At 45.7% G+C, this 15,275-nt stretch overlaps 1 protein-coding gene across 2 annotated transcripts in view; it reads left to right on the top strand.

The window, feature by feature from the left end:
- The first annotated feature begins 1,501 nt into the window (after positions 1–1,501).
- Positions 1,502–15,275, top strand: part of LOC138968423 (uncharacterized) — a 64,069-nt gene continuing 50,295 nt past the window's right edge. The window contains exons 1-2 of one of the 2 annotated variants that reach the window (XM_070341003.1): positions 1,502–1,801; positions 11,935–12,657. In XM_070341003.1, coding sequence (XP_070197104.1) covers positions 12,133–12,657 — 525 coding nt within the window. In that variant the 5' untranslated portion in view covers positions 1,502–1,801; positions 11,935–12,132. Of the gene's footprint in view, positions 1,802–3,801; positions 4,260–11,934; positions 12,658–15,275 lie in introns of those variants that run through there. The other variant, XM_070341004.1, reaches the window with a different exon arrangement.

A 15,275-nucleotide genomic window follows, 5' to 3' on the forward strand; every position in this document is an offset into this window, starting at 1 on the left:
GTTGTATGGGTTGTGTGGGTTGTATGGGTTGTATGGGTTGTATGGGTTGTGTGGGTTGTGTGGGTTGTATGGGTTGTGTGGGTTGTATGGGTTGTATGGGTTGTATGGGTTGTGTGGGTTGTATGGGTTGTATGGGTTGTGTGGGTTGTATGGGTTGTATGGGTTGTATGGGTTGTATGGGTTGTGTGGGTTGTATGGGTTGTATGGGTTGTATGGGTTGTGTGGGTTGTGTGGGTTGTATGGGTTGTGTGGGTTGTATGGGATGGGTTGTATGGGTTGTGTGGGTTGTATGGGATGGGTTGTATGGGTTGTGTGGGTTGTATGGGTTGTATGGGTTGTGTGGGTTGTATGGGTTGTATGGGTTGTGTGGGTTGTGTGGGTTGTATGGGTTGTATGGGTTGTATGGGTTGTATGGGTTGTATGGGTTGTGTGGGTTGTATGGGTTGTGTGGGTTGTGTGGGTTGTATGGGTTGTATGGGTTGTATGGGTTGTGTGGGTTGTATGGGTTGTATGGGTTGTATGGGTTGTGTGGGTTGTATGGGTTGTGTGGGTTGTGTGGGTTGTATGGGTTGTGTGGGTTGTATGGGATGGGTTGTATGGGTTGTGTGGGTTGTATGGGATGGGTTGTATGGGTTGTGTGGGTTGTATGGGTTGTATGGGTTGTGTGGGTTGTATGGGTTGTATGGGTTGTGTGGGTTGTATGGGTTGTATGGGTTGTATGGGTTGTATGGGTTGTGTGGGTTGTGTGGGTTGTATGGGTTGTGTGGGTTGTGTGGGTTGTATGGGTTGTATGGGTTGTATGGGTTGTATGGGTTGTATGGGTTGTATGGGTTGTATGGGTTGTATGGGTTGTGTGGGTTGTATGGGTTGTATGGGTTGTATGGGTTGTATGGGTTGTGTGGGTTGTATGGGTTGTGTGGGTTGTATGGGTTGTGTGGGTTGTATGGGTTGTATGGGTTGTATGGGTTGTATGGGTTGTATGGGTTGTGTGGGTTGTATGGGTTGTGTGGGTTGTATGGGTTGTATGGGTTGTATGGGTTGTGTGGGTTGTATGGGTTGTGTGGGTTGTATGGGTTGTATGGGTTGTGTGGGTTGTATGGGTTGTGTGGGTTGTATGGGTTGTGTGGGTTGTGTGGGTTGTATGGGTTGTATGGGTTGTATGGGTTGTATGGGTTGTGTGGGTTGTATGGGTTGTATGGGTTGTGTGGGTTGTATGGGTTGTATGGGTTGTGTTGGTTGTATGGGTTGTATGGGTTGTGTGGGTTGTATGGGTTGTTCCAGAGTGAATACTCCTGCTTAAACTAAAAGTGAGGCAATCTTTCAACACGTGCTACTTGTCCACACGTGTTTCAGACACACCCCTCGTTAGTATAATGTCACGTGGAAAAGTTTGCCTCACTAAAAGCAAGAGTATGAATTCACTGTTTCACAACCCATACAATCCCAACAGAGTTATTTCCGAACATCTATCGTCTATTGGCTCAATGAGGTAGCGGAACGTTGGCCAAAAATGCACTGACACCGGCTTCGCTGTAGACTCAGTGATGATTACTGACTCGGCGTTTTCCTCACAGGCATTCAGTCAGTCATACCAGCCTGCGCATCAGTCGCCGGGCGAGCGAAGTGGAGTTGAGTAGCGCGTATACATCCATGGAACTTTGCTTAGTGTTTTCTCACCGAAACGGTGCCGGTAGGGAAATTATTTTGTGACTTGGAGGAATATACGGTACTGCTGCTTCCGTGGAAGTGAGCTTGATATATGTGATTTGTCGAACGTGGATACTTTCCTTCGCTAAATGAGGTATGTGATAATTATTTTGATAGAAGTTAATTTGAAACGTGTTGTGTGTGATAGAGTAATAGACGGACAGTGTTATAAATTGAGAGACAAATCTCATTATGTGTTGTTCGTGTTGTTGAAATATATATATACAAAAGTTGAACCTGTATCGCCAAAGTTGATTGGTAAGAAGAAATGTACACATTCAAATATAAGACAAAACCGGCTACAAACAAATTTAAAAAAAATTGCGTTTGGACGAGTCATTGCAATAAAAAAAGAGCACTTGTCAGTTTTTGTACAAAAAAACTTCTTAGTATTTGGAGAACGCGTTCAAACAGTTAAAAAACACACTACCTATACAAACATATTTCTAAACCTTGAGAAAAAATAACTAATACAAAAAACCTGCACTCCTGAATGCAAGCAAGTTCGATGGGCAATGTCTGACATGGATGGAGCGTATTTCCAGTAACTGTTTAGGGCGCTCACATATCTGAACGCGCAACAGGTGAGAAAAAACGAAAGTCGGGGGTTCCAAGACCTGGCCACGTTAAAGAACAGGCGTCCACTTGCTGCTGTTTTTTTCTTTTTTTCAGTTTACCGAGCGTATATATATATATAGATGCGAAGGGCTGTTCTTTTCTTTCTCTTTTCTTCAATGAACGATTGAAAAAAAAGCCTGCAACGGAGGTGCGATAGAAAGAAAGAAAGAAAGAAAGAACAAGTCGCGTAAGGCAAAATTACTACATTTAGTCAAGCTGTGGAACTCACAGAATGAAACTGAACGCACTGCATTTTTTCACACTGACCGTAGTCCGCCGCTTGTGCAAAAGGCAGGGAAAGTGACGAGCCTGTTTAGCGCGGTAGCGGTTGCGCTGTGGCTGCATAGCACGCTTTACTGTACCTCTCTTCGTTTTAACTTTCTGAGCGTGTTTTTAATCCAAACATATCATATCTATATGTTTTTGGAATCAGGAACCGACAAGGAATAAGATGAAATTGTTTTTAAAACGATTTCGGAAATTTAATTTTAATCATATGTTGTTATATTTTTAATTTTCAGAGCTTGTTTTTAAATCCGAATATAACATATTTATATGTTTTTGGAATCAGAACATGATGAAGAATAAAATAAAAGTAATTTTGGATCGTTTTATAAAAAAAAAAATTTAATTACAATTTTCAGATTTTTAATGACCAAAGTCATTAATAAATTTGTAAACCTCCATGCTGAAATGCAATACCAAAGTCCGGCCTTTGTCGAAGATTGCTTGGCCAAAATTTCAATCAATTTGATTGAAAAATGAAGGTGTGACAGTGCCGCCTCAACTTTTACAAAAAGCCGGATATGACGTCATAAAAGACATTTATCGAAAAAAGGAAAAAAACATCTGGGGATATCATACCCAGGAACTCTCATGTAAAATTTCATAAAGATCGGTCCAGTAGTTTACTCTGAATCGCTCTACTAGTACACACACACACACGCAGACACACACACACACACAGACACACACACACACACACACACACACACACACACACACACACACATACACCACGACCCTCGTCTCGATTCCCCCTCAATGTTAAAACATTTAGTCAAAACACATTCCTATCCATAATTGTTCCCGATCCGGCAATACTGATTAATGTCCTAACTGTAGTGTGTCTATGTTCCATTCTGTCATATTTACTTGAACTCGAGAGCAAAAGGGAATACAAGAGTTTTCTATATAAGTCTTAGTCATTCCTTTAGTTTCATCAATATACCCCCTCCCCCCCCCCCCCCCAATCGGTCTCTCTTCTCAAACTTACCCAGCCCCCTTCCCCTGTACCACCGCCTCTTCTCACTTACAACCCCTCACCCCAGCCCACCCTGCTTCCTCCCCCCTCCCCCCCCCCCCCCAACACACACCATATATCCCTACCGCCCTCTCTCACCGCTACCTATTCCTCCCACTCCCACCCGGCCCCAAAATAAATCCGCCCCCATAAAATCCCTGACCTGTCCTACTATTCAACCAGTGTACCTCCCTCAAGCAGACGAAGAGGAACAAACGGAAATACAATCACAAACTTGAAGAAGAAGGAGAAGAGGAAGAAAAAAACAAACACAACAACAACAACAACAACAACAACAACAGCAGCAGCAGCAGCAGCAACAACAACAACAACACTAACAACAACAACAACAACAGCAGCAGCAGCAACAACAACAACAACAACAACAACAACAACAACAACAACAACAACAACAGCAGCAGCAGCAACAACATCAACAACAACAGCAACAACAACAACAACAACATCAACATCATCAACAACAACAGTAACAGCAACAACAGTAACAACAAGTGTACCTTTCGTGACAGAAGCACTTTCGAAGGCTGTTCCGATTTTGGCAGAATTCTCCGAGTGGTTGGACACGATCGACAGGCAGTGGTGTTGTTTTTCTGTGGCATCTACTGGCGTTGTATGTTAAATCTGTTATTATGCGTTGTGTGAGAGAGACGACGATGAGATAGACGGTGTCGCGACTACCTGTGAACAGTACTCAAAATTGCATGTACGCGGGGGCAATTTTGTGCCAAACACGGTTCGAATTGAATTGCAAGCTTTTTGGGGGGTAAAGGTGAGATATTGGAAAGGAAGAAAGAAGAAAAATAGAGGAAAAAAAAAAAGAAAAAAAAAAGAGCGGATAAAAAAAATTAAAACAAATTCGGACAGAAAGAATAAGGATATTTAATGATGATGAACTCGCTTGTAATTTGTTTTCATTTCATTTAAACATACAAGGTGGTTTTATTCGTATAGTTTGTAACGCCTGCTGAATCTTATGTAGGAACAGTGGGTGTGTGGTTTTTTTTTTATCTCCATTTTATTCGTTAAACTTGATTTAATTCAATTAAATCACAGTTGTAAAGAGAATGGAAAGTAGGGACACAAACTCCAACAAAAGCTAATACGCATTACGTGTCGAGCTCTCGATTTACCGAGCATCTTTTGAAAAAACACCATTTTCTTAAACTTTCATTCTGCATTCTCAACAGGTGGTCAGACGCATAAATATATCCCAAGCAGCACAGTAAGTGATACTACACGGTCTGCGTATACAGTGTAACCCCTTTAGTAAGACCACCCCCACCCCCCCCCCCCCCAGTTTTTTGGAGGTCTTAAAAGGGGGTTTCACGATACCTTATTAGACCACTGATAACACTCATCAGTGCAGCATACTTCAAAGACGCTAATCTGAAGCAGCATAACCAGCAGCCCGAAGCGTCTGAAGACAAGCTCAAAGTATCGTCCTTAATTTTTTATATGAAGTCTTATATCGCGCGCGTATCTCCAGACTCGGACTCAAGGCGCAGGGATCTATTTATGCCGCGTGAGATGGAATTTTTTACACAATACATCACGCATTCACATCGACCAGCAGATCGCAGCCATTTCGGCGCATATCCTACTTTTCACGGCCTATCATTCCAAGTCACACGGGTATTTTGGTGGACATTTTTTATCTATGCCAATACAATTTTGTCAGGAAAAACCCTTTTGTCAATCGTGGGATCTTTAACGTGCACACCCCAATGTAGTGTACACGAAGGGACCTCGGTTTTTCGTCTCATCCGAAAGACAAGCACTTGAACCCACCACCTAGGTTAGGAAAGGGGGGAGAAAATTGCTAACGGCCTGACCCAGGGTCGAACTCGCAACCTCTCGCTTCCGAGCGCAAGTGCGTTACCACTCGGCCACCCAGTCCTTAATGCAAAGGAGTAGCCGCACGTGTGGAGATACTGTAATTGTTACTACATAGCAACGCTGTGTGATTTTCTTTCTTATGTTGAGATATTTTTGTATCCACCTGAGTGGGAGCTGAGACGAGGCTAAACGGATTCTTAAAATAGGTTTTGATGTGATTCACACACTTTGATGGAATTTTGGCTAAGAAATGATCGAGGACGAAACTCTGGAAAGAAGCGAGACCAAAAAAAGTCGTGTAGAAATAGTGACTCGAAACGGCTGTTCTTCTTCTTCTTCTTCTGCGTTCGTGGGCTGAAACTCCCACGTACACTCGTGTTTTTTGCACGAGTGGAAGTTTACGTGTATGACCGTTTTTTACCCCGCCATTTAGGCAGCCATACGCCGTTTTCGGAGGAAGCATGCTGGGTATTTTCGTGTTTCTATAACCCACCGAACTCTGACATGGATTACAGGATCTTTTTCGTGCGCACTTGGTCTTGTGCTTGCGTGTACACACGGGGGGTGTTCGGACACCGAGGAGAGTCTGCACATAAAGTTGACTCTGAGAAATAAATCGAAACGGCTGTTCACATTGTATTGTTTGAATGTCTGGTGCTATGCCTATGGATTGTAAAACGCACAGTCTTTCCTGTTAAAACAATTCCGCGGACTATTTCAGATCTGCCAAGGCTTTTACATACACAGGAGAATACCATCTCTTCACTTGGACTTATACCAAAAATCACCACCACTGCTTCCCTTGCAAAGTGGATATTTCTTTTGGAATTTAATTTGCAGATTGACACTAGCTAGTGGCTTTTAGGAAATAAATTAATTAAAAAAATCCCACTTTGCACAATAGGCAAAAAGGTTGTTGATTGTCGGTATGGTTTTATCCCTTGACCAAGTGGAGGGATGGCTTTATCCCATAACCAAGTGGAGGGATGGTTTTATCCCTTGACCAAGTGGAGGGATGGTTTTATCCCATGACCAAGTGGAGGGATGGCTTTATCCCATGACCAAGTGGAGGGATGGCTTTATCCCATGACCAAGTGGAGGGATGGTTTTATCCCATGACCAAGTGGAGGGATGGTCTTATCCCTTGACCAAGTGGAGGGATGGCTTTATCCCATGACCAAGTGGAGGGATGGCTTTATCCCATGACCAAGTGGAGGGATTGCTTTATCCCATGACCAAGTGGAGGGATGGCTTTATCCCATGACCAAGTGGAGGGATGGTTTTATCCCATGACCAAGTGGGGGGATGGCTTTATCCCATGACCAAGCGGAGGGATGGTTTTATCCCATGACCAAGTGGAGGGATGGTCTTATCCCTTGACCAAGTGGAGGGATGGCTTTATCCCATGACCAAGTGGAGGGATGGCTTTATCCCATGACCAAGTGGAGGGATGGTTTTATCCCATGACCAAGTGGAGGGATGGTCTTATCCCATGACCAAGTGGAGGGATGGTCTTATCCCTTGACCAAGTGGAGGGATGGCTTTATCCCATGACCAAGTGGAGGGATGGTCTTATCCCTTGACCAAGTGGAGGGATGGTCTTATCCCTTGACCAAGTGGAGGGATGGCTTTATCCCACGACCAAGTGGAGGGATGGCTTTATCCCATGACCAAGTGGAGGGATGGTCTTATCCCTTGACCAAGTGGAGGGATGGCTTTATCCCATGACCAAGTGGATGGATGGCTTTATCCCATGACCAAGTGGAGGGATGGTTTTATCCCATGACCAAGTGGAGGGATGGCTTTATCCCATGACCAAGTGGAGGGATGGCTTTATCCCTTGACCAAGTGGAGGGATGGCTTTATCCCATGACCAAGTGGAGGGATGGCTTTATCCCATGACCAAGTGGAGGTATGGCTTTATCCAATGACCAAGTGGAGGGATGGCTTTATCCCATGACCAAGTGGAGGGATGGTTTTATCCCATGACCAAGTGGAGGGATGGCTTTATCCCTTGACCAAGTGGAGGGATGGCTTTATCCCATGACCAAGTGGAGGGATGGCTTTATCCCATGACCAAGTGGAGGGATGGCTTTATCCCTTGACCAAGTGGAGGGATGGCTTTATCCCATGACCAAGTGGAGGGATGGCTTTATCCCATGACCAAGTGGAGGGATGGTTTTATCCCATAACCAAGTGGAGGGATGGCTTTATCCCATGACCAAGTGGAGGGATGGTCTTATCCCATGACCAAGTGGAGGGATGGCTTTATCCCATGACCAAGTGGAGGGATGGTTTTATCCCATAACCAAGTGGAGGGATGGCTTTATCCCATGACCAAGTGGAGGGGTGGCTTTATCCCATGACCAAGTGGAGGTATGGCTTTATCCAATGACCAAGTGGAGGGATGGCTTTATCCCATGACCAAGTGGAGGGATGGTTTTATCCCATAACCAAGTGGAGGGATGGCTTTATCCCATGACCAAGTGGAGGGATGGTTTTATCCCATGACCAAGTGGAGGGATGGTTTTATCCCATAACCAAGTGGAGGGATGGCTTTATCCCATGACCAAGTGGAGGGATGGCTTTATCCCATGACCAAGTGGAGGGATGGCTTTATCCCATGACCAAGTGGAGGGATGGTTTTATCCCATGACCAAGTGGAGGGATGGCTTTATCCCATGACCAAGTGGAGGGATGGCTTTATCCCATGACCAAGTGGAGGGATGGCTTTATCCCATGACCAAGTGGAGGGATGGCTTTATCCCATGACCAAGTGGAGAGATGGTCTTATCCCATGACCAAGTGGAGGGATGGCTTTATCCCATGACCAAGTGGAGGGATGGCTTTATCCAATGACCAAGTGGAGGGATGGCTTTATCCCATGACCAAGTGGAGGGATGGCTTTATCCCATGACCAAGTGGAGGGATGGCTTTATCCCATGACCAAGTGGAGGGATGGCTTTATCCCATGACCAAGTGGAGGGATGGTTTTATCCCATAACCAAGTGGAGGGATGGTTTTATCCCATAACCAAGTGGAGGGATGGCTTTATCCCATGACCAAGTGGAGGGATGGCTTTATCCCATGACCAAGTGGAGGGATGGCTTTATCCCATGACCAAGTGGAGGGATGGCTTTATCCCATGACCAAGTGGAGGGATGGCTTTATCCCATGACCAAGTGGGGGGATGGCTTTATCCCATGACCAAGCGGAGGGATGGTTTTATCCCATGACCAAGTGGAGGGATGGCTTTATCCCATGACCAAGTGGAGGGATGGTTTTATCCCATGACCAAGTGGAGGGATGGCTTTATCCCATGACCAAGTGGAGGGATGGCTTTATCCCATGACCAAGTGGAGGGATGGTTTTATCCCATGACCAAGTGGAGGGATGGCTTTATCCCATGACCAAGTGGAGGGATGGTTTTATCCCATGACCAAGTGGAGGGATGGCTTTATCCCATGACCAAGTGGAGGGATGGCTTTATCCCATGACCAAGTGGAGGGATGGTTTTATCCCATGACCAAGTGGAGGGATGGTTTTATCCCATGACCAAGTGGAGGGAAGGTTTTATCCCATGACCAAGTGGAGGGATGGCTTTATCCCATGACCAAGTGGAGGGAAGGTTGTATCCCATGACCAAGTGGAGGGATGGTTTTATCCCATGACCAAGTGGAGGGATGGTCTTATCCCTTGACCAAGTGGAGGGATGGCTTTATCCCTTGACCAAGTGGAGGGATGGCTTTATCCCATGACCAAGTGGATGGATGGTTTTATCCCATGACCAAGTGGAGGGATGGCTTTATCCCTTGACCAAGTGGAGGGATGGCTTTATCCCTTGACCAAGTGGAGGGATGGCTTTATCCCTTGACCAAGTGGAGGGATGGCTTTATCCCTTGACCAAGTGGAGGGATGGCTTTATCCCTTGACCAAGTGGAGGGATGGCTTTATCCCTTGACCAAGTGGAGGGATGGCTTTATCCCATGACCAAGTGGAGGGATGGCTTTATCCCTTGACCAAGTGGAGGGATGGCTTTATCCCTTGACCAAGTGGAGGGATGGCTTTATCCCATGACCAAGTGGAGGGATGGTTTTATCCCATGACCAAGTGGAGGGATGGCTTTATCCCTTGACCAAGTGGAGGGATGGCTTTATCCCATGACCAAGTGGAGGGATGGTTTTATCCCATGACCAAGTGGAGGGATGGCTTTATCCCATGACCAAGTGGAGGGATGGCTTTATCCCATGACCAAGTGGAGGGATGGCTTTATCCCATGACCAAGTGGAGGGATGGCTTTATCCCTTGACCAAGTGGAGGGATGGCTTTATCCCTTGACCAAGTGGGGGGATGGTTTTATCCCATGACCAAGTGGAGGGATGGTCTTATCCCTTGACCAAGTGGAGGGATGGCTTTATCCCTTGACCAAGTGGAGGGATGGCTTTATCCCATGACCAAGTGGAGGGATGGTTTTATCCCATGACCAAGTGGAGGGATGGCTTTATCCCATGACCAAGTGGAGGGATGGCTTTATCCCATGACCAAGTGGAGGGATGGCTTTATCCCATGACCAAGTGGAGGGATGGCTTTATCCCATGACCAAGTGGAGGGATGGTTTTATCCCATGACCAAGTGGAGGGATGGTTTTATCCCATGACCAAGTGGAGGGATGGTTTTATCCCATGACCAAGTGGAGGGATGGTTTTATCCCATGACCAAGTGGAGGGAAGGTTTTATCCCATGACCAAGTGGAGGGATGGCTTTATCCCATGACCAAGTGGAGGGAAGGTTGTATCCCATGACCAAGTGGATGGATGGTTTTATCCCATGACCAAGTGGAGGGATGGTCTTATCCCTTGACCAAGTGGAGGGATGGCTTTATCCCTTGACCAAGTGGAGGGATGGCTTTATCCCATGACCAAGTGGATGGATGGTTTTATCCCATGACCAAGTGGAGGGATGGCTTTATCCCTTGACCAAGTGGAGGGATGGCTTTATCCCTTGACCAAGTGGAGGGATGGCTTTATCCCTTGACCAAGTGGAGGGATGGCTTTATCCCTTGACCAAGTGGAGGGATGGCTTTATCCCTTGACCAAGTGGAGGGATGGCTTTATCCCTTGACCAAGTGGAGGGATGGCTTTATCCCATGACCAAGTGGAGGGATGGCTTTATCCCTTGACCAAGTGGAGGGATGGCTTTATCCCTTGACCAAGTGGAGGGATGGCTTTATCCCATGACCAAGTGGAGGGATGGTTTTATCCCATGACCAAGTGGAGGGATGGCTTTATCCCTTGACCAAGTGGAGGGATGGCTTTATCCCATGACCAAGTGGAGGGATGGTTTTATCCCATGACCAAGTAGAGGGATGGCTTTATCCCATGACCAAGTGGAGGGATGGCTTTATCCCATGACCAAGTGGAGGGATGGCTTTATCCCATGACCAAGTGGAGGGATGGTTTTATCCCATGACCAAGTGGAGGGATGGCTTTATCCCTTGACCAAGTGGGGGGATGGTTTTATCCCATGACCAAGTGGAGGGATGGTCTTATCCCTTGACCAAGTGGAGGGATGGCTTTATCCCTTGACCAAGTGGAGGGATGGCTTTATCCCATGACCAAGTGGAGGGATGGTTTTATCCCATGACCAAGTGGAGGGATGGCTTTATCCCATGACCAAGTGGAGGGATGGCTTTATCCCATGACCAAGTGGAGGGATGGCTTTATCCCATGACCAAGTGGAGGGATGGCTTTATCCCATGACCAAGTGGAGGGATGGTTTTATCCCATGACCAAGTGGAGGGATGGTTTTATCCCATGACCAAGTGGAGGGATGGTTTTATCCCATGACCAAGTGGAGGGATGGTTTTATCCCATGACCAAGTGGAGGGATGGTTTTATCCCATAACCAAGTGGAGGGATGGTCTTATCCCATGTAAAAGACTGGCCAAATCTGAGATGGTGAGCCCAACGTCAACAGGGAAGGAGTGTGCCTTGACATATGCATACACATTAGTATGAATCAAACATCAAGAAAGGCAAGTATTTAGAACGTGTTTTTTTGTTGTTGACAAAACAAGACATTCCTAAGTGCATCGACCCAATGGTCTTTATAATGACCAGACAACACATAATTACGAAATCTAAACAACACAGTGACTGTGGTGAGGTGAACAACTAAACAACACAGTGACTGTGGTGAGGTGAACAAAATGATTACGAGACAAATTAAATAGATTACAGAAACTTAGATGAATATGTTCTGGGTCCGATCTCTGAAAAGGAGACACCGTCCCTTGGGACGATGTACTTCTGAATGTCTTGTTTTGTCAAAATTGAAACGTTCTAAATACTAATTACCTTTCTTGGGTTTTTTATTCTAAATTTGTTAACCGTTAGCAGTGTGTCTGTTTTTGTATTTTGACGTATTGATATGGTTCTGTTTTCCTACAGATCCTGTTCGGATTTGAAGCCGACACATCGGAATCGTCGTTTGGTCTCGTGAAAGAGAAATCCCAGAAAAGGCGGGATCCTTCGTTACTGTGAAAGTTCATTTTGGCCGAGTGATGGTCAGTTTTTGACTCGTGGAATCTCGTGAAGGAAAACAGGCCTAAACTAATCGGAAAGTCTCTGGCTTCTAAAGAGAGAAGAATGGAAGACACCGCTCACTTCAGCTTAGAACCACCAGAAGAGCAAGTCACGGAACAAAACGGGCGATCCAAATCATCGCCATCTCACGAACTGTGCAGCCATCGACACCGAAGGACACTCTCACACGGACACAGAAAATCCTGCACTCCTCTTCTTTCAAATTCCTCCTCTTCCTCAATACTCTCACAAACCTCGAAAAAAATGTTCCTCGTTACAGCGCTCCTCTTCGTGTTAGCGACAGGAGTGTCTTCGGACGCACTTCCAGAAGGACAACTCCCAAAACAAGGGAGAAAAACGTTCTCAGCGGAGAAGCTTCATAACATGCTGAAGGACCTGTTCACGAAGCAGAGGATGGAGCTGTGGGAAAACATGTTTGACGAACGGAGTGGAGGGGACGGGAGTGGGGGGACGAGGGAGGATCAAAGGAGACACCGCCGAGCCGTCTCTGGAGGGGTGGTGGAGGAGGTGGAGGAGAAGGTCTTCACCATGGAGGAGGAAGACCGACTGTACACCTTCGTTGGCGAGGTGAGGGTTGACTGAGTTTTCGCATGTCATCATCTGTGTTTTTTCCCTTCTGTTTGTTTGTCTGTTGTTCTAGTCTGTCAGTCTGCATGGCTCCCTGTCCCTGTGCTCTCTGACAATGTACCCCCTCTCTTTCTCTCTCTCTCACTCTCTCTCTCTCTCTCTCTCTCTCTCTCTCTCTCTGTCTCTCTCTCTCTCCCCCTTCTTTGCTTCTTCTTCTGCTTTAATATTATGCACTGCTTAGTTAATTCCCTCTTGGGCGAGGGCTGGATGAAAAAAGATCTTTGCTGTATCTACTCCATTACCCTCGAAAAATAAAGTTGGTTCGTTCGTTCGTTTGTTCGTTCGTTCCCCCCGCTCTTTCTCTCTCTCTCTATCTCTCTCTCTCTTTCTTTCTCCCTCCCCCCTCTTTCCTACCTTTCTTTTGACGTTTAAAAGGTTCCGTCACGCTATTTCTTCCCCTGTATTTTTGTTTTTTCATTTTCTGAGGGGAGAGGGGGGGAGGGGGGAGGGGGGAGGGGGGAGGGGGGGTGGTACCTCTTTCCAATCGCCCACGATGAAGAAGTTACATCGATACCACCAGCTCCTACAACCCTTTCCTTCGTTACTGACCGCTCGCCAGCCTTGTTTTCCTTACCCAACGTCCTAGTCCATTAAGCAATTGACCACCTTGGCCAGTGTCCAGTGTAAAGAATGGTACATGGACTATAGCGAAGGAAACGGAATCGTGCCTGACAAAATAGAGGGAAAGAATAGTGCGGTTCCCCTTGGCTATGGATCATCACTCCCGCCCCCTCCGTTCACCCTAGGACCTGTCGAGTTGAATAAGTTTGCCTCATACGTTTTGTAGTAACGAAGCCAATGTGCCTCTAGATTTCCCAATGGGTTTGACGATTTTATTGAGGATTCATGGCCAGGGCTTAGATGTCCTTTTAGTTCAGTTCTTTTTGGTCATATCTGTCTGATACTGTGTTTTTGATAATGCATATTCTTTGCAATTTATTCGTTTTGTTCATCTATACCGGCAAGCGTGTGTCTCCCTGGGAATTGTTTTCTTGGCTTTCAGTATTTGCAAGTTGTGTCCGTTTCTGTTAGTTCTTTGCCTTTTTCCTCCGAAACTTTCTAAATCCCATTCTTTGTTTGGATTTGGTTTTAGTTTATATTCCTACGAATATGTGTTGTCTATTATTTTGCTCTTAGAGCTAATATTATTGACTTACATTGTGTCGTCTTCGTCCCATCTGATAAGTGCTTCTGTTTAGTTCATGTTCGTCTGGGTATCTTTGCCTTTACCGGTACCGCGTGCTCTTTTCCCTTCTATACTTCCACGAGAGAAAATGTTTGGATCGTTTGTTTGTTTGTTTGTTAGCTTAACGCCCAACCGACCACGAAGGGCCATATCAGGGCGGTGCTGCTTTGACATATAACGTGCGCCACACACAAGACAGAAGTCGCAGCACAGGCTTCATGTCTCACCCAGTCACATTATTCTGACACCGGACCAACCAGTCCTGCACTAACCCTATAATGCCAGACGCCAGGCGGAGCAGCCACTAGATTGCCAATTTTAAAGTCTTGGGTATGACCCGGCCGGGGTTCGAACCCACGACTCCCGATCACAGGGCGGACGCCTTACCACTAGGACAACCGTGCCGGTGTTTGGATCGTTATACACGTCATTAATTTCATGTAGCAAATTCCTGATCTGCGAAATCTTTTTCAACTTTCTGTTTATTTTGCGTTAGTTTTTTTTTAGTTTCTTTTTTACCGCAACAGAGTTGCTCACCCTTGCAAATACTGGGGTAAATACTGGGGCAAACAAACCCACGTGACAGGGTATGCTAATAAGTAGCGAGCGGCGTGTCTCCACACGCGATGGGACACGCCACTCGCTAGTGATTGGCTATAATATCACGTGGGTTTATGTTTCTCATTATTTCCAAGGAAAAGCAACCCTTCCACAACACATAAGAACCCGATAGAGTTATCTCCGGAATGTTTCTATTGCGTGCAATAAACTCGTCATCTCATTGAAACAATGGCTTTTCTTGCATCCAAGAAACCACCCTTGCATTCCTATTTTATCTACAGCTAAAATAAATCTATTTGTGAGGGCATCTCGACAAATGTGACCCTCCACCACGAAATGAGTCGCATGTCACTTCGCGCGGTTCTGCGCTAGGCTTAATATAAGTCCGGGGAGTGTCTGATAACAGTGTGAGGGTCACCTTAGTCACAGGCTTATAACTCAAACAGTTTTCGCTCTTTTCTAAAACGGTTTTCACCACTGGATGGAGCATAAAACACTCTTTAGAAAAATGTAAAAATATGAAAATCATGCAAAGGTGACTTGCGACTCATTCCGTGGTGGAGGGTCACAAATAGAGTATCTGTTTGTGTGGCAAAGTTCTTGTTGTTGCAGAAGCAGCTCAACATAAGATGAACCTTGCTGTACCCATGAATCAGAATGTAATTGCATTGTTAATAGAATTACCTGAAAGAAGATGTTGTTTACCTGGGACAGGTAGCATTCATTTATGTTGTAATCCGCCTTTGGTACACTGCAGGGGAAAGCATCTTAGCAGATATTTCAAATATATATGAGCATGTAATCACAATTC

Source organism: Littorina saxatilis, linkage group LG6 (genome assembly GCF_037325665.1).
Source record: "Littorina saxatilis isolate snail1 linkage group LG6, US_GU_Lsax_2.0, whole genome shotgun sequence".
Lineage (NCBI taxonomy): Eukaryota > Metazoa > Mollusca > Gastropoda > Littorinimorpha > Littorinidae > Littorina > Littorina saxatilis.